Below are 19,213 nucleotides of genomic sequence, written 5' to 3'. Positions count from 1 at the left end.
TCCGCATCCACTCAGAATGCATCAGGGCTGGACGGATCCGTTCGGGGCCGCTTGTGAGAGCCTTCAAACGGAACTCACAAGCGGAGCCCCGAACGCTAGTGTGAAAGTAGCCTAAGTCAATGGGGACGGATCCGTTTGAAGTTGACACAATATGGCTCAATTTTCAAACGGATCCGTCCCCCATTGACTTTCAATGTAAAGTCAAAACGGATCCGTTTGCATTATCATGAACAAAAAAAAAAGAATTTTTTTTTTTTTTTGTTCATGGTAATGCAAACGGATCCGTTCTGAATGGATCTAAGCGTTTGCATTATAGGTGCGGATCCGTCTGTGCAGACGGAACCGCACCTAACGCAGGTGTGAAAGTAATAATGTCCCTTGCAAATTTGCAGGTCTCTAGACTGGACTATACATATACCACTGAACCTGCATTGCATATTTCAAGAATTGTTATTTTATCCTTCACTGTGCAGGGGATCTATACTTAGCAGTAATGAGCAAAGAGTTTATCTGCTGGCATTCAAGGTCACACTGGCAGAAACACCAGGGAAAAATGCCAGGTGTACTGGGTTACCGGATTTAATTTCTGCCATAGGATAATCCGATTTTGAGTAGGATATATTTTGACTCTAAGAAAGCTGAATAATATTTTTTAATGTTTCAGCTAGAATGACATAATATGACATCATATTAATTCAAAAACATTTTAAAAGTGCTTGTCCACATTTCATGTCATTCGTATGTAATGCATGTAGGACATTCAATACTGGACTACCCAGGGTTGAAATATTTTTACCTTATCCTTATATGTTTCCCTTCTGGTCATCTTTCATCATATTCATTACCCCTATAACTCCTACATACTTGGCCCAAACCCAAGATCCTGCAATGTGCCAGTTTCCACTATCACCCACATTGTATTTCAGTGCCAAATTTTTAAATGTCACTTTTAAAAATACCTAAAATTCAGACTGAAAAGGCATTTGTATTTGACATAATAAGTGCGCGCCTTAATATACAATATTCTAGTAGCATTTATTCTTATGATTCTCCCTTTGATGTTTTATGTTTTTAACAGCCTAGAGTCACCCCTGAAGGAGAATACCTTCCACTGGACCATACAGATATCAATGTTGGATTTGACAATGGTACAGACAGAATATTCTTGGTATCTCCAGTCACCATTGTTCACGAAATTGATGAAGAAAGCCCTTTGTATGAGTATGGCAAGGCAGATTTGGAAACTGCCAACTTTGAGTTGGTAGTCATCCTAGAAGGCATGGTGGAGGCTACAGCAATGACTACACAGTGTCGGAGTTCTTATCTTCCCTCGGAGATCCTATGGGGTTGTAGGTTTGAACCAGTCCTATTTGAGAAACGTAATCACTATGAGGTGGACTACCTACACTTTCATCGCACGTATGAAGTCACAAATACACCCATATTTAGCGCCAAAGAGCTTTCTGAAAGGAAATACTCAATGGTGGCTAATAGTTCATTCTGCTATGAGAATGAAGTGGCTCTTAACTGCATCTGTGATGAGGAACAATCTGCCCTTGTGGACACAAAATCCTTGAATCAGGAGGTTTCACTTGAGTTAGACATGCTTAGGGTTGTGGATCCCTTAGAAGAAATATTTCTAACATGATTTGCTGGGTGATTCTACTTTGACCATTAATGGGTGAGCATTGAGGGTGAAAATGGAGATTGGTACTCACCATCTCATGGAAATATATTTGCAGAAGAATACATCTTTTTACTCCTTCTTTTATGTGACAAAAAGGCTTTTTGGTCACAGGGAAAGTAATTTTTATCTGAACAAAGGATTTGAATCATCTAAACAAAGCTCCCTTTGGTATTTCTTTGCCAGCAGCTTTGTGAAAGTGGTCACAACCTTAATGACAAGTCAATCAAAATTATTTGCTTTTTGATACTAGATTGCTATCTTTCTTTTCCTTCTTTTAAAAAATGCTGCTTATTCTTTGTTTGGTGATCCTGAGTAGCCAATAATTTATTACTCACATGTAATACAAGTTATAACTATGGAACAAAGAAAGTATCAGCAAAGTAAGCTTACTATGAAATTCTCATAACCATGACTAGTGTGTCTTGTTCTGACTAGGGCACCTTATTGACTTCTATGAAGTGTAGAAACACAAGCCGCTTTGAATATCATGTAAACATTTGCTGAGAAGTACAATTCAAAGAAGTTTAAAAGCCAAATAAAACCAAATGCAACATTGAAACGTTAAAGGGAACCTGTTACCTGCAAAACACATATTAAACCAATCACAGTACCTTACAGTATCCCCCAGTGTGTTGCTAATCATGTTTTTCTTTCCTCTTTGTGTTTCTTCATACTTGTTAAAAATGATGTTTTAATGTCGGTTGGCGCTGTCTCCGAGTATGAAGTATGAAGTATGAAGAAACACAAAGAGGAAAGAAAAACATGATTAGCAACACACTGGGGGATACTGTAAGGTACTGTGGTCGGTTTAATATGCGTTTTGCAGGTGACAGGTTCCCTTTAACATGCAACCAAAGTGTCCTATTACCCAAACACAATGCAGAGGCATTTTGTGGTGGCTATTGAGATTGGTGGAATTAATTGAGGTATAAAGCAAGAATTATTTCTTGATGAGATGAATTACATTATTATTTCCCAAGATCCTGGAGAATTCTTGAGATAACTTTTGATAAATATTATTTTATCTGCTAAAAGGAAAAATCTTAATAAATGTTAATCAAATCTCTCAGATTTATGATTAAGGAATATAAAACAAATATAGTAACATAGACAAATATTCATTACAGGCAGGACTTTTAGGTGTGAAAGGCTTGGTGTAAATGTTAAAATGCATCTTAAAATATTCAAATATATCAACATAGTAGGAATAATTTAATTAAAATATAGAGGTGTGTTACCATGTATTATGGAAAATGGGCCGCTTAAATTGATGAATTTCAATATTTTCTGATCACCATCCATGCAAGATATGGGCAAGCCGAAATAAACAAACGTACTTCAATGCACTTATCAATTATTTTATTTCTCAAAGGAGATTAGCTATAAACTTATTTTCAAGCCATTAGAATAAGGTGAAGTTTAGACAACTGCATTTCACATGCTTAATCCACACAGGTAAACTAATAGTGAGGATTACTAAAGATTAAACATACACTGTACCAAACTTTACCATCATTCCAGATACCTATTATTACATTTTTGTCACACTGAATGGGTCCAAGGGAAACATAACAATATTTCTTATGTGGAGAGGTTTTCTGTGACTTACAGTAGATATTGATGACCTGCCCTCAGGATAGGTCATCAGTATCAGATCGGTGGATGCCTGACCCCATATTCTCATCGAATAGCTGTTTTGGACAGCAGCTGGTGCCAGAAACTATACAGTGGACAGAGCCATAAATCAAAGGCTCCGTACACTCTGTAGTGGCTGTGCCGTCATACTGCAGCTCAGCTCCCATTCACTTGTGCTTACAACTCTATCCACTGTATAGTCTCCAGCGCTGGCCTGAAACAGCTGATCAATGAGGATGCTAGATTCCGGACCTCCACTAATCTGATATTGATGACCTATCCTGAGGATGGGTCATCCATTTCTAAGTCCCTAAAAACAGCTATAATATTAATTTATACTAGGGTTGAAGCTTTGCTGTGTTTTATTTGTTCCTGGGAAATATATTGTGATTTCCTGGATAAGTTGGATAAGTTGGCAGTGTGTCCTTTGAGTAACACTCTGCCTTTTGGAGACATTGGCTCTCACTATGTTAGATGGAAGTCTTCTTCCCCATCCTCCTATATACATAACCGCTGGATTCAGCAGACCGTGCTCTCAATGGGGAGAGAGAAATAAATCTGCTGCTAAACACCTCTAAGAATAAAGGGGACTCAATGTGCCTAATTCCTTTTTCCCCAACATAGGCCAAACATCCAATATACATTAGATGATCTGCCAGTTCTTCTAAAGTGTACAGATATTAGTCCAATTAGTATAATCTTCTTTGGACTGATAAATTTCACCTATCATTCTCCCATCTCATATTCTAGAATATGTTGTGGTATTCTTTGAAACAACTACTTGGATCTCATGATGTTAACCAGGTAGTGGGCTTTAGAGCCAGGATGGGACAGCTTATTCAATTAGCTAAATGTGATTTATCAATTACTCTGGATACATTTTGATACTGAACAGTAAAGGTACAGTTACTCTTCCATTAATGACATTGGCATAATAGCTTTTCTGACAACTGTAGTAATAATTCAATGACTCAGTTCTGCAATTCATTAGGTACCTGTTTTTGTAAAAGCAAACATTCATTGAGACAAATATGCAATTAAAAGGGATGCCTGGAATGGGGGAAATTTTTTTTTTAATCACTATGACCCACAATGACCCATATTATATAAACTGTGCAAATTACATATTTGTGGATAACCCGAAACTGGTTTTGGGATAGTCCTTGTTGGGACATTCAACTTTTGCCTCAAGCTTTCAGCAAGATGAAATCTGCTTAATATAATGTTTTTGTAACATTATATGAACATGTGGTGGAGAACCAAAAAGTCTCTTTAGGAAAATTATAAACTGTAAATGGATAGGATTCAGAACCAGGTAGACAGGATGCCTGAATAAAATATTGTGCTTCTCACTAACATTTTTCCCTGCAGTGACAAGACTTCAATTGTGATTGATTTGGTGATCAATGAGTAAAACACATATTATTGTGTAAATTACACTTGTCATTCAAAGACAACAGTGTTAATGGACAGCCACCAACTGCAGACACAGAGAGCAAGTAGTATGTGCTGGCTATGCCCACTATACCACTACATCACGTTATCTTGTGGTAGACAGATCCATTACCAAGACAGTTATGACAATTTTTTCAACATATTTCAGATTCATAAGGGCACCAGACCTCCTGACTGAAAATGTATATCCTTCCTTTGAAGGATGCAATCAATACATGTTAACTCATACCCATGCCCATACTCAAAGTCCTCAATCTTCCAAAATTCAGAGTGATCCTGAATTTGTCTGATGTTCAGTGGAAGGAGAACCAATATTCTGGTACCTTTGTATGAAATGTATAATATACTCCAGGGCAGGTCTTCTTTAAAAGTTTCTTTCAGGGCTTTTCAGCTATAAGAAATGGTGATGGGCTAGTGGCTTCAAATCATAAACTTATTTTACTAATGAAAAACTTGAAATAGAATGATGTCATAGTCAACAGTGTGCCAAATGTAAAAATCTGAAAGAAAACTGGATTTATAGGCCACTGTCAAGTCCATCACAGTATTACAGAAAGATATTTCGAAAAATTTGTAATATCAAGCGGAAAAGCCCCCCACGTGCTATGTACCAAACCTAACAGAAGTCTATACGGATGTCTGTACTGCGTATGCATTATGGTCTAGCTATAGCATGTTGTGGAGAGAGGAAGAAAAGAACAGAAACAGGAAATTGGAACCATGAATTATAGTAATATGGTTTTGCCAAAAAAAATCTATATGTAGCTGGTGATTCCAGCATTATTCATGACTATACTCTGTTACCCCTGTTGGAAATGTTGCAGGTTGGTTGCAAATAAAGAATACTTTGGATCTTAAAAAACTGTTCTGGTCTCTATATTCTAATTAGTGATGACTTGGTTTCTGAGGTATGTACAGATGTTTCCATCACTACATTTCCTCTTCGTTCAAGTTATCCTGAGATGAGTGGAGCAAGATGACCAGGTTTGAGAAAAACCTTTTGTCTTACTCTATCTAGCACCATTCATCTCTGGATATCTCAAAATGAGAGGAAGAGAAGGAACCATCTGTAAACCTATATTTGTGCAGTTCATCAGTGTTCATTTTTTTAAGTGAAAGGTTTTTAAAATGTATTTAAATCCTTACTAGTTATTGCAAACTCTATTAGAACAGTTTGTGGTCAGATTCAAAAAGTTATTGTGTAGTGTTTACAGCTGTTAATACTATCCCTATTTAATTTATTCCCTATGACCATAGAGTTTTTATTGAGCCACCTGATTAGGGTAAAGAGTTCACTGATATAATAGTACATATACTCTGTAGCCATTCCCATTCCTTAAACATTTTTATTTTACAGTATTGATTACAAAATAATGCTCAATATTTTCCTAGAACTTGTTTTTCATTTTTTTAAGTATTTTAAAATATTCATCCTAATATAGCCATTCAGAATTTATTTCTTCTTGAAGGCATTATTCCATTCTTTAAAATGAATTTTCTGTATGTGAAGAGCAGTTTTATTACAGGGATACACTATACACTGCAGACTCACTGCTTGTCAGAGCACTGTGATAGAACATACCATGTAGATAAAAAGATGTCCAGTATAGATAAAAGTTTCCACCTGCTTCAAACAGTTGCAGTGAGTTTCACTATGAGAGGACATAAACTTGTTCTAAAAGTTGTGGTTAAACCACAGTCTATAGCAGTGCCAGAAATAATTTTTATTACTTTATATACCGATACTTTATATACTACTGCAAATAACTTACATTTTCCGGATCAGACCAGCACATTTCAGACATGTGCATATCACTTATACACAGAACGTCTGATACCACTGGTTATTTGTGACCTGATATATACCTAAATATATATATACACTCACCTAAAGAATTATTAGGAACACCATACTAATACGGTGTTGGACCCCCTTTTGCCTTCAGAACTGCCTTAATTCTATGTGGCATTGATTCAACAAGGTGCTGATAGCATTCTTTAGAAATGTTGGCCCATATTGATAGGATAGCATCTTGCAGTTGATGGAGATTTGAGGGATGCACATCCAGGGCACGAAGCTCCCGTTCCACCACATCCCAAAGATGCTCTATTGGGTTGAGATCTGGTGACTGTGGGGGCCATTTTAGTACAGTGAACTCATTGTCATGTTCAAGAAACCAATTTGAAATGATTCGAGCTTTGTGACATGGTGCATTATCCTGCTGGAAGTAACCATCAGAGGTGGTCATGAAGGGATGGACATGGTCAGAAACAATGCTCAGGTAGCCCGTGGCATTTAAACGATGCCCAATTGGCACTAAGGGGCCTAAAGTGTGCCCAGAAAACATCCCCCACACCATTACACCACCACCACTAGCCGGCAAAGTGGTAACAAGGCATGATGGATACATGTTCTCATTCTGTTTACGCCAAATTCGTACTCTACCATTTGAATGTCTCAACAGAAATCGAGACTCATCAGACCAGGCAACATTTTTCCAGTCTTCAACAGTCCAATTTTGGTGAGCTTGTGCAAATAGTAGCCTCTTTTTCCTATTTGTAGTGGAGATGAGTGGTGCCCAGTGGGGTCTTCTGCTGTTGTAGCCTATCCGCCTCAAGGTTGTGCGTGTTGTGGCTTCACAAATGCTTTGCTGCATACCTCTGTTGTAACGAGTGGTTATTTCAGTCAACGTTGCTCTTCTATCAGCTTGAATCAGTCGGCCCATTCACCTCTGACCTCTAGCATCCACAAGGCATTTTTGTCCACAGGACTGCCGCATACTGGATGTTTTTCCCTTTTCACACCATTCTTTGTAAACCCTAGAAATGGTTGTGCGTGAAAATCCCAGTAACTGAGCAGATTGTGAAATACTGAGACCGGCCCGTCTGGCACCAACAACCATGCCACGCTCAAAATTGCTTAAATCACCTTTCTTTCCCATTCTGACATTCAGTTTGGAGTTCAGGAGATTGTCTTGACCAGGACCACACCCCTAAATGCATTGAAGCAACTGCCATGTGATTGGTTGACTAGATAATTGCATTAATGAGAAATAGAACAGGTGTTCCTAATAATTCTTTAGGTGAGTGTATATATATGTATACATAGAATAAAGTCTGGCAGCACTCCCTTCTGATTCTTTTAGAGGTGCAGGGTGCCCGCGGTAATCCCTCGATTCAGGACGGTAGGTAAATAATGAAAATCCGCAGCACTCCTAGCTGGAGGGTTGTGGAGTGAACGAGGAGGATGGCATCTTAGTCCATGGAGATACGTGTATCTCCATGGACTAAGATGCCATCCTCCTCGTTCACTCCACAACCCTCCAGCTAGGAGTGCTGCGGATTTTCACTATTTATTTATATATATATATATATATATATATATATATATATATACACATACACACTGTATATTGATTTTGGATGACAATCATGCGGATATCAACTGCGAATTATTCATATACCCATTTTACTAAAAGCATAAGGTATATGCTAATAAAAGAGGGTAGTAAGCCATTTGGGCCAATTTCATTGAACACACACCTTGGGCAGCTCTCGGGGAAGTTACAGTAAGTGTAGATAAACATGATGCCATTGATTTAAAGCAATTCCCATAGAGAGGGCCTGTTAACAGTTTTTAAGGTGAGTATGGAGACAGATCTGGTGCACTATTACACCACTGGAAGTCTGATCACTGAAACCCTCAACAATCAAATAACGGAAGTCCCGGAGTCCCATATGAGAATGGAGCTGTGGTACATGCGTAAACTACCTCTCCATTCAGTTCTATGGGACCACCAAACACAGTGCTCGATGTCTCCACTTATCCCCTATGTTGTGCTGTAATCTGCTGTTTTCATCAGTGCTATGGACATTGAAGTGGCAAGTACACCTAAAAAAAGTAAAAGTGGCAGAAATTGTTTTTGTCTCTGAAACCTGTACATAAATTAAATGAGATTTTATAACGTTTTCCCTTACAGTCTGGGGTGACAAGATGTCAACACTACTTATGGATAATCATTAGGTAACCTGTCAGATGGAGTAAGGATTCCACTAGTTACGTAAGAGTGAGGGTCAATTATTCAAAGCAATCCCCTCCGGATATGAAAATCCCATGTGAGCGCTTCTGCTGAAAGAGGATTAGAATATGACTTGTCACTAAATCTGTGTTTCTCTGGAGCTGCCCTGGAATTAGGGATATACTCCACATATCACATAGATATTAGCTAACCAAACATTTCCACCAAAGTCTCCTGACCTCCATTGTGATCACTTAGGCCTTTCAGCTTTCCCAACAGCAATCACACACCTCACACTGACCTTATCCTGAAGCTCCTTGTGACCACAGACCTAAGACAGCACCACACATTTATGCAACCAATGGTCCCTGATCTTAAAGGGAACCTGTCATCAACTGTATGCTGACCTCACTGAGCGCAGCACAAAATAGTGACAGAAATGCTGGTCTCAGCGATGTGTCATTCATGAGCTAAAAGTAAGTGCTTGCCAAGAACCAGGATCATAATCATCGCAGCCCGGGCTTGGAAAAGAGTCAAATCTACCTGAGAATAGTCATGGTTATTATAATCTCCTGATCTCCCTGTCCATCTGCTGGTGATTGGCAGTTCTCTCCTAGAGAGAAAGGGAGAAAACTAGGTAGAAGACTGTCAGTCATCGGCAGGTGGGCAGGGAGAGCAGGAATTTATGAATAACCAGGACTCTTCTCAGGTGGCCGCGACTCTTTTCCAGGCCCAGTCTGCTCGGCAACCACTTACTTTTATCTTATAAATGACAACTAAAATCAACTCACCTGTCTCTACTTTATACTGCCGTTAGTATGGGCAGCATAAAGCTGATGACAGGTTCCCTTTAAGGCATCAGTAATAGCAGGGACACAAATTAAATCAGCAAATCCAAAATGCAAGAAAAAAGCACAAAGAAACATGATTTTTCGCCCTATAAGACGCACCGGCCCATAAGACGCACCTAGGTTTTTGAGGAGAAAAATAAGAAGAAAAAAATTTGAACCAAAAGGTGTGCTTTTGGTGGGTTTTGAACTAATTGTGGTCTGTGGTCTGTGGATGGCGCACTGTTATGGGGGATCTGTGGGTGACGCACTGTTATGGGGGATCTGTGGGTGACACTTATGGGGGATCTGTGGGTGACACTTATGGGGGATCTGTGGGTGACACTTATGGGGGATCTGTGGGTGACACTTATGGGGGATCTGTGGGTGACACTTATGGGGGATCTGTGGGTGACACTTATGGGGGATCTGTGGGTGACACTTATGGGGGATCTGTGGGTGACACTTATGGGGGATCTGTGGGTGACACTTATTGGGGTATCTGGATGGCACTGTTATGGGGATGACAGTTATGGGGGGATCTGTGGGTGACACATATATAGCATCTTATGCTATGTGTCATCCACAGATCCCCTCCATAACAGTGTCCCTGTAGTGAATGACCCTCAATACAGGGGGTGGGGGTCGCATCTGCTTTTATAATGACAGCGGGGCCCGTGCAGTGACTGTATTCTACTACACGGGCCCCGCTCACTGTATATTATCGTATCTGTAATAGTTAATTGTTATGTATATAATCGGGTAATCAGCGCCTGTATACTTACAACTACAAGCACTCGGTAGGTAGCAGAGAGGAGGGAGGATGCAGGCCGGGAGGACGGGCACTGGCAGCGTGAGTCACTACGTCATGCGCCCACGCCGCCTGCTTCATTCATAAAGTGGGCGGCGCAGGCACGTGACGTAGTGACTCACGCTGCCAGAGCCCGTCCTCCCGGGCTGCCTCCTCCCTCCTCTCTGCTACCGAGTGCTTGTAGTTGTAAGTATACAGGCGCTGATTACCCGATTATATACAAAACAATTAACTATTACAGATACGATTATACAGTGAGCGGGGCCCGTGTAGTAGAATACAGTCACTGCATGGGCCCCGCTGTCATTATAAAAGCAGATGCCGGACCCCAGCCCCTCCTCCCTCACAGCTGATACACCCGCCGCGCGGCATCGCGGTGGGTGTATCATTGAAAATTCTGCAAAATCGCAGCATTCGCCCCATAAGACGCACTGCTATTTTCCCCCCACTTTTGGGGGGGGGGGGGAGTGCGTCTTATAGGGCGAAAAATACGGTAATCAGTGAAGGACATGATTTGTCAAACATTGTAGATCCTTTGTGGTGTCCAAACCTGAGCAAATGTTCTTAAAGGGCCTTGTACACAGGGCAAATATCATGCAAAAAATTCTTATATTGAGATAATGTGCCCAATATCCAGTGTAAATATGTGCAAGGATTTTAATGATCAGTGAGAATTTGCTAATTTGTCGTTGAAGGAATCGTTTATAATAATGACCTAAAAATTATAGTTTGCTGGTGTGATATCTTAGGCTGAATAGGAATCTGCTAGTCATTAGCATAGGAGACAGGAGATAAGACAAGCCATCTTACAAGTAATCAAAATTATTAAAAAACACATACAATTAGTGATAAATATAAATGCATGTCTTTCTAATGTTAAAATGTAGTAAAACGTCAGCACTCGTTTTGACCCATTTATCTTGACGTGTAAAAGGACCGTAAAGGTAGTCGTGCACCTTAGACAGAAGTGGGTTAATGATTGAGCAACCATCTGGTGAACACCTATTCTACCAACACAGCCATATACATTAAACTGGCCATACATGTTCCATTGACCCTGGGGCATACCACAAGCAATTGGATCAATATGGAATGAAAATTTTAATCCTAGATGATGGGAGAGATCTCTGTACTGACCCCTGATATATTTACACATAGTTATTAGATTGTCCCTCAGTCATTTAAAAAAAAAAAAAATAGCACAAATTTTGATCATCTTTCTGGGTAATGTAGTTCACCTATTCCAGTTATTACTTTAGTTGGCCACCTTTGAACCCCCTCAAGTTCTGCAATGTCTTCCTTTTGCACAGGAGCCCATAATTATACAATACTTCGTATGCCGAGTAATAATTTGTAAAGTGGCAGAATTATGTCGCTTTTTGATACAAAACATAATCTTATTGGCCTTGGCAGCAGCTGCCTTACACTGGTTGCTATAGTGTTTTACCAATTAGTATGTACGGGTGACTTGCATTATTCCTTCCCATGTGCATAACCGTACATTTATCTGTATTAAACCCCATCTGCCACTTGTCTGCCCAAGCCTCCAATCTATCCAGATCCATCTAGGTTCGAATCCGGCCAAGGACAACATCTGCATGGAGTTTGTATGTTCTCCCCGTGTTGATGTGGGTTTCCTCCGGGTACTCCGGTTTCCTCCCACGCGCCAAAGACATACTGATAGGGAACTTAGACTGTGAGCCCCATTGGGGACAGAGTGATGCTAATGTCTATAAAGCACTACGGAATATAGTAGCGCTATATAAGTGTGTAAAATAAATAAAGAAATAAATTACTTTACACCTGTTTGGTATCATCAGCAACAAATATATATATTTTACTGTGTCCTCCACAAGATCATTAATAAATATATTGAAGATAATAGGGTCCAATACTGACCCCTGAGGTACTCCACTAGTGACAGTGACCCAATTTCAGTATGTAATGTTAATAACCACCCTCTGTTTTCTATCACTGAGTCAGTTACCTACCCGCATACAGACATCTTCCCCCATTCCAAGCATTCTCATTTTATGTATTAACTTTTTATGAGGCACTGTATCAAGTGCATTGGAGAAATCAAGATATATGACATCCTTTGATTCCGAACCAGTCTAGAACTTACCTACTCATAGAAACTGATTAGGTTAGTTTCACAGGACCGATCCCTTATGAAGCCGTGCTGATAGAGTGTTATACACTTGTTTTCATTGAGATACTCTAGGATAGCTTCTCTGAGAAAACCTACATGCAGTTTACTCACAACAGATTTTAGACTTACTGGCGTATAGTTTCCAGACCCTTTTTAACCCCTTTTTTAATACTGGCTCCACATTTGATAAGTACCAGTCTTGTGGAACACTCCCTGTTATTATAGAGTTCTGAAATATCAGATATAAGGGTCTGTCTGTTACATTACCTAATTCCCTTAGGATAGAGCGGTGTATGTCATCTGGACCCAGTGATTTGTCTATTTTAATATTTTTAAATAGCCGCTTCACTTTTTCATGGGTCAGACAGGACACATTTAATGGGGAATTTACTTTGACACTCTGCATTTCATCTGGAATTTTATTCTCCTCAGTGAATACAGCAGAGAAAAAAATATTTAATAAATTAGTTTTCTCTTCATTGCCCTCTACAACTCCTCCATCATCACTCTTTAAAAGTCCCAACACTTCCAGGTTTAACCTTTTTACTATTTATATAAGTGAAGAAAGTTAGGGTTAGTTTTACTCTCTTTGGCAATGAACCTCTGTCTCCAGCTTATAAAACCAGAAGTGACAATGTGCCATTCCATGTAGCCGCTGCAGCCAATTACTGAGCATTCATGTATGCAAGAATGGCATGTAACTGATGAGCCTCATGTAGTGTTGAGTGAATCAAAGCATTCGAAGTGGACTTCAAGCTGAATTTGAGGGAAAATTCGATTTGTCGTGAAGCCGAATTTCCTTGTGCTTTGTGATAACTAATCAATTCTCCCAGAAATGGCCGTAAAAAAAAAAAAAAATCATGCTCATCTCTTTAAGTGCGAATCTCAATTGAAGATCCCAAGCAAAATGGATATATTTTTTTCACCGATTAACCCCTGAAAGCCCTAATTTTTTTTATCTCAGATGTCGCAATCAGCATCTGAGGGGTTCAATAAAGGGAGGGGGGGGAGTTTACAATCACAGTTCCCCATCATTGGGCCAGTAACTAACAAAGAAATTCATCAAGAAGCTAATTTCTTTGTGAAATTCGGCGAAGCAGCCTAATCAAAGTTTTCTAAACTTCGCTCATCTCTAGCCTCATGGATGGGAACATCACGTCATCACTTCCAATCTGGTGGGGACCAGGTATGGAAGAAAGCTGAGGTGCTGGGACATCAGGGCTTTCATAAGTGGTGAGTGACTCTTCCTAATATTTTTTTACAGCCAATGCCTCTAGGTCATTTTACTTTTTGGCTGGACAACCGCTTTAAGTTGTTTTTTTTTTCAACATTTATACTTGATCATTTCTTATTATTTGAACTTGCCCAGCAATTTCACATACAGAATTCCAATTATCACATAGAAGACTCACTGGTTAGAAGAATCAGAAAGTCATTGTTATCACTGCCTCCTACCAGTCAGGTACAGAAAAAGAATCAACCTTTTTTTCTAAAGTTTACTTACCTCATTGTGTGACTTTTATTTAAGCCCCTACACAGCGTTTTTGCAGTCTGCTGTAGATATGCAAGATCCTGGCCACATGGATTTATCAATCTTCAGCGACACTTACAAGGAACCAATGGAGCATCTGTTCTGGATCAAGGGGGCAAAGAAGTTTTAAGTTTTAGTGCATTTGATAAAATTATTGGGCGAGTTCATTAAACTTTATTTAGAACTAGCAGAAGGACCCGGCTTCGCACTGGTATATTTCATCTATTTAATTTAATGTTTGTGTGTGTCGTTAAAAAATATCGACAGTATCCCCCATAACAGTGACCTCTACAGCACCCCGCCCCTTTAACAGTGAACTCCCCACAGTGCCCCGCCACTTTAAAATGGGACCTTCACAGCAGCCCATCCCCTTAACTTTAACCTTCACAGCAGCCCGCCCCTTTAAAAGTGAGTTTCACAGCACCCCACTCCCTTGACAGTGACCTCCTCAGGGGCCCGCCCACTTAACAGTGACCTCCACAGTACCTAGCTGCCTTAACAGTGACCTCCATAGTACCCCGCTGCCTTAACAGTGACCTCCACAGTACCTAGCTGCCTTAACAGTGACCTCCATAGTACCCCGCTGCCTTAACAGTGACCTCCACAGTACCTAGCTGCCTTAACAGTGACCTCCACAGTACCTAGCTGCCTTAACAGTGACCTCCATAGTACCCCGCTGCCTTAACAGTGACCTCCATAGTACCCCGCTGCCTTAACAGTGACCTCCACAGCAGTTGCCCCTTTAATAGTGGCCCCTGCTGCCTTATCAGTGACCTCCACAGCGGCCTGCCCCCTTAACAGTAACATCCACAGTGAACGCCTCTTTAACAGTGACCTCCACAGTGCCCGCCCCTTTAACAGTGACCTTCACAGCGCCCTGCCCCTTTAATGCTAAGGCTACTCGACAACATGTCGCGCAACATTTTGTCTAAACAATTTCTATAATGATAGGCTATGGTGACGCAGTACGACATGTGATAGGCTGTGACTGTGACACGACAGTTGCAAAAAATCCATCTGAGATGGATTTTTCTGTGACTGTTGCAGTCGCAGTATGTCACATGTCACAGTGCGACACCATAGACAATCATTATAAAAATTGTTGCACGATATGGGTGCGACATCAAGGTCACGCGACACCTGTAGCATTGTAGTTGTGCCCTATGTATCGTGCGACTTAATGCTGTGCGACTTAATGGCTGGGTTGTTATGGAAACCTGGAGTAAAGCTGTGTGCATGTGTAGACCAATGGCCTGCGAGCTTGTATTGGCTGATAAGGGTCATGTGACCGTGTGTATGGCAGTTGGGATATGAGTGAAAGACTTGCAGGCTTGTATTGGCTAATGCAGGTCATTTTTGGGAATATCTCAGGAACGGTATGTCCTAGAGAGCTGAGACCCCCACAAGATTTCTTTTCAGGTAGAAAGGGATGTGTATACCAAGTTTCGTTGAAATCGATGGTTGCGTTTTTGAGTGATCGCGGAACATACATACATACGTCCTTTATATATAGATAGATATAACGCTAGTACATCTATGCAATACTGTTCTAGTGATCTTGAAAGAACTACATTGTTGGCAGTACATCCATGTTTACACAGGGTGATCTACAGCAGAGAAGCGATCATTTTCATACCTACAAAAGATGTGATGAATATTTGTCATTGGTCAGGTGATCATTTGCCTTGTTACCATGCAGGAAATCATCAGGAACAAATGTAGGAATGTCTGTTTGCCCAAGCATCTGTCCTCATAAAAGTGCCTTTCACTGCAGCTTAAAGGGGCTGTCCGGGAGTTTTGTATTTATTTATATATATGTACAGGGGCGTAGCTAAAGGCTCATGGGCCCTGGTGCAAGAGTTTAGTTTGGGCCCCCCATCCCTCATTGCTTTGTGGCCAGGGGCAGGGAAGTACATTGCCTTCCTGCTGCCTGAGCCAAAAATTTAAACTGCACCCCCACCATGCCAAATTCTTGACCTAACACCTTCCCTCCAGCCAGAGGTATAACTTGACCAGCATGCACTTTCTATAATACCAGTGTCTTCTCATGTGGTACAAGGGTCTGTGGGGCCCCTCAGGCTCCTGGGCCCAGTAGCGACTGCTACCTCTGCACCCCCTATAGCTACGCCCCTGTATATATATTTTTTTTATTTATTTATATTTTATATAGATTTTGATGGCCTATATCTGATTGGCAGAGGTCCAACATCCCGCACTCCCACTGCACAGCTGTTCCAAAGTAGCTCTGGCTTCATCCATTTATAGTGGATGAACTTGGTTACTGCAGCACTGCTATCATTCAGTGGCGTGCCAAGGAGGAGGGGGGGGGGGGTCAATCCTACATGGGTGTCAGCTGTCAGGTGGTGCTGGATGCAATGAGCGCTTCCATCAATACAGATCAATCCATTACTACAGCGCCGGGGAGCTAGCGGTCCTTTCACTTACTGACCACTAAGCATCTCGTACTCCTTCCCTCCTCGAGGCCTGCATCACCATTCAGCCCTGCTGGCGCAGATCGCACTGCCAGACTGTGTAGGAGGAGCCTGCAGGCTGGGAATCTGTGCCTGCAGGGGAGTGCTGGAGGGCATCTGATCACCAGGAATGGGACAAGGTGAGCAGATAATGTTTTTTTTATTTTATTAACACTGAGGGGGCACAATGTGGACATTACTATTGTGAAGGAGGCACAGAGAGGGTATTACTACTGTGAAGGGGCATAACAACTGTTATGGGGGCACAGAAAGGGCATATCTACTGTGAGGGTGCACAATGAGGGCATAACTACTGTAAAAGGGCATAGAGAGGGCATAACTACTGTGAGGGGGCAAAATGACTGCATACCTACTGTTAAAGGGGCATAATAAAGGGATAACTACTGTGAGGGGGCACAGAGAGGGTATAACTACAGTGATGGGGGCACAGAGAGGGTATAACTACAGTTAAAGCGGAACAATGAGGGCATAACTAATGTGAAGAGGGCACAAAGAAGGGATAACTACTGTGATAGGAGAAGAATGTGGGCATAACTACTGTGAAGGGGGGGCAGTGAAGAGATAACTACTGTGGGGGTTACAATATCGGCATAACTACTGTGAGGTGGCAGAATATGGGCATAACTACTGTGAGGGAGGCACAATGTGGGCATAATTACTGTGAAGGGGCACAGTGAGGGCATAACTACCGTGAGGGGGCAGAATGTGGGCATAACTTCTGTGAGGAGGGCAGAATGTGGGTATAACCACTGTGAAGGTGGCACAATGAAGGGATAACTACTGTGGAGGGGCACAATTTGGGCATAACTACTGTGAAGGGTACAATGAGGGCATTACTACTGTGAGGGGGGCACAAAGGGGCATAACAACTGTGAGTGGGCACAATATTTTAGAGTATGGAGAGGGGGTATGCCAGAGAAGAGACCCACCCCAGGTGCCAAACACCTTAGGCCCGCCACTGCTATTATTCACTTCAATGACAGCAGTGATGCAGTAACCAGATTCCCTTGTCTTTTTAGCAGTCTCAAATATGTCACTTGCAACAGTTTTTAGGTTTACCAGGCCCATTCAAGGAAACGTTGGTAAATCTCTATTCAGCTGCCCTACTGTTACATTTTCTATAGAATTAGAAAAATTGTTAAAATGTATTACTAATACAAATCATCAAGATTTTATGAGTTTCATAGAAATCTAACCTAAATGATTCATTTCTGTAAAATTGACTTCACAACTGTACACCACACATGGGTGCTCCAAAGACAAGTAACATCTACATAGATAGGCTAGATGTCTAAAATATGGGAAATTATTATTAATAGTAAAAGCAGCAACATAGGATTTTCATCATTAAAATCAAATATTATGAAACGACACAAAAGCAGCAGCGTCTTACCTTGCCGGATCTTCTCACTGTTTTCAACAGTATAAAAACCAACTTCCTCCTCCAGACCACACTGGTTATAGGGAAAGCGCTGCCTGTAGGTGTATACGCTCTTCTTTGTCAACAGCAGACCTCCTCACTTTAACATGCAAGCAGAACTTATATACCTTGTACAGGAGTAAGAGGACCACGTGGGAGAAATTAATATGTAGTAGAAAACACTTGCAATATTTTTAATCAGAAGTAAATGCAGCATAAATGTCCTTTCTTGCAGCTCCTCATTGCAGGCCTCATAGTAGTTCTGATATTGTAATTACTAGGACTAAAGACTAAGGCTAGCCATACACATGAGATAATTGCTGGCTTGTTCTTTTCAGATACCCCCAACATATACATATCCACTCGACTCCGCAGAGCATGTGTAGAGAGGAGAAAGTATCAAGATGCAGTACAACCATGACACTTGCCAGGGCAGAAATTGACTGTACTGCACATGCGCTGATATGCAAGGTGATGGCGCATGTGCAAGAACACAGGGCCAGGTGAAATTTCACTGCCACTGCCTGCACTGTGAATCAAAGCATGGTTGGAGGGTCTGGCCTTTATCGCACTAAACAGCTTATTTGCATATTATAAAATATGCTGTTATCTCAGGTACAGAGCCTTGGATCAGGAAGGAGAAGAAACGCTTTATTCCGTAGTCGTACAGCTATCTAATTGTGCTCTTGGTCGGACAGGTAGGTTTCTGGTTACAGATTGCCTTCAGCAAGTAGCATTTATCATGTAGAGAAAGTTAATATTGTTATTATCCATATTGCTTCCTTTGCTGGCTGGATTAATTTTTCCATCACATGATACCCTTTTTGCTTCTATGGTTATGACCACCCTGAAATCCAGCAGCAGTGGCCATGTTTGCATACTATATGAAAAGGTGTTGGTCTATGCGCTCTTCCACAGTCCCGACCACCAGAGAGGCAGGGGGTATTTCCTACAGTGTGCCAACACCGACACCTCTGATGGATTACAGAGTGGTCGCAACCCCAGGAAATTTTTCCATCCAATGTGATGGAAAAATGGATCAAGATATTAACGTTCTCTATCTGATAAAAGCCATTTGCTGAAGTGAGACAACCCCTTTAATATGGCTTGGTGGAGGTGACAGAGTCTCTTTGTGATGGGACTGGGCTGTAGTGAGGAACTACCTAAAGTGCAGAGCTATGCCT

General features: G+C 41.1%; 1 protein-coding gene across 1 annotated transcript in view; it reads left to right on the top strand.

Annotated features, from left to right (window-relative positions):
* Window positions 1-2,365, top strand: part of KCNJ14 (potassium inwardly rectifying channel subfamily J member 14) — a 38,336-nt gene extending 35,971 nt beyond the window's left edge. The window contains exon 3 of the mRNA XM_040434980.1: window positions 1,079-2,365. Within this exon, the coding sequence (XP_040290914.1) occupies window positions 1,079-1,648 (570 nt within the window). The 3' untranslated portion in view covers window positions 1,649-2,365. The remainder of the gene's footprint in view (window positions 1-1,078) is intronic.
* Window positions 2,366-19,213: the final 16,848 nt, after the last annotated feature.

Source organism: Bufo bufo, chromosome 1, assembly GCF_905171765.1.
Source record: "Bufo bufo chromosome 1, aBufBuf1.1, whole genome shotgun sequence".
Lineage (NCBI taxonomy): Eukaryota > Metazoa > Chordata > Amphibia > Anura > Bufonidae > Bufo > Bufo bufo.
Note: the sequence above shows the minus strand (reverse complement) of the source record. Positions and strands in the feature narration are given on the sequence as shown.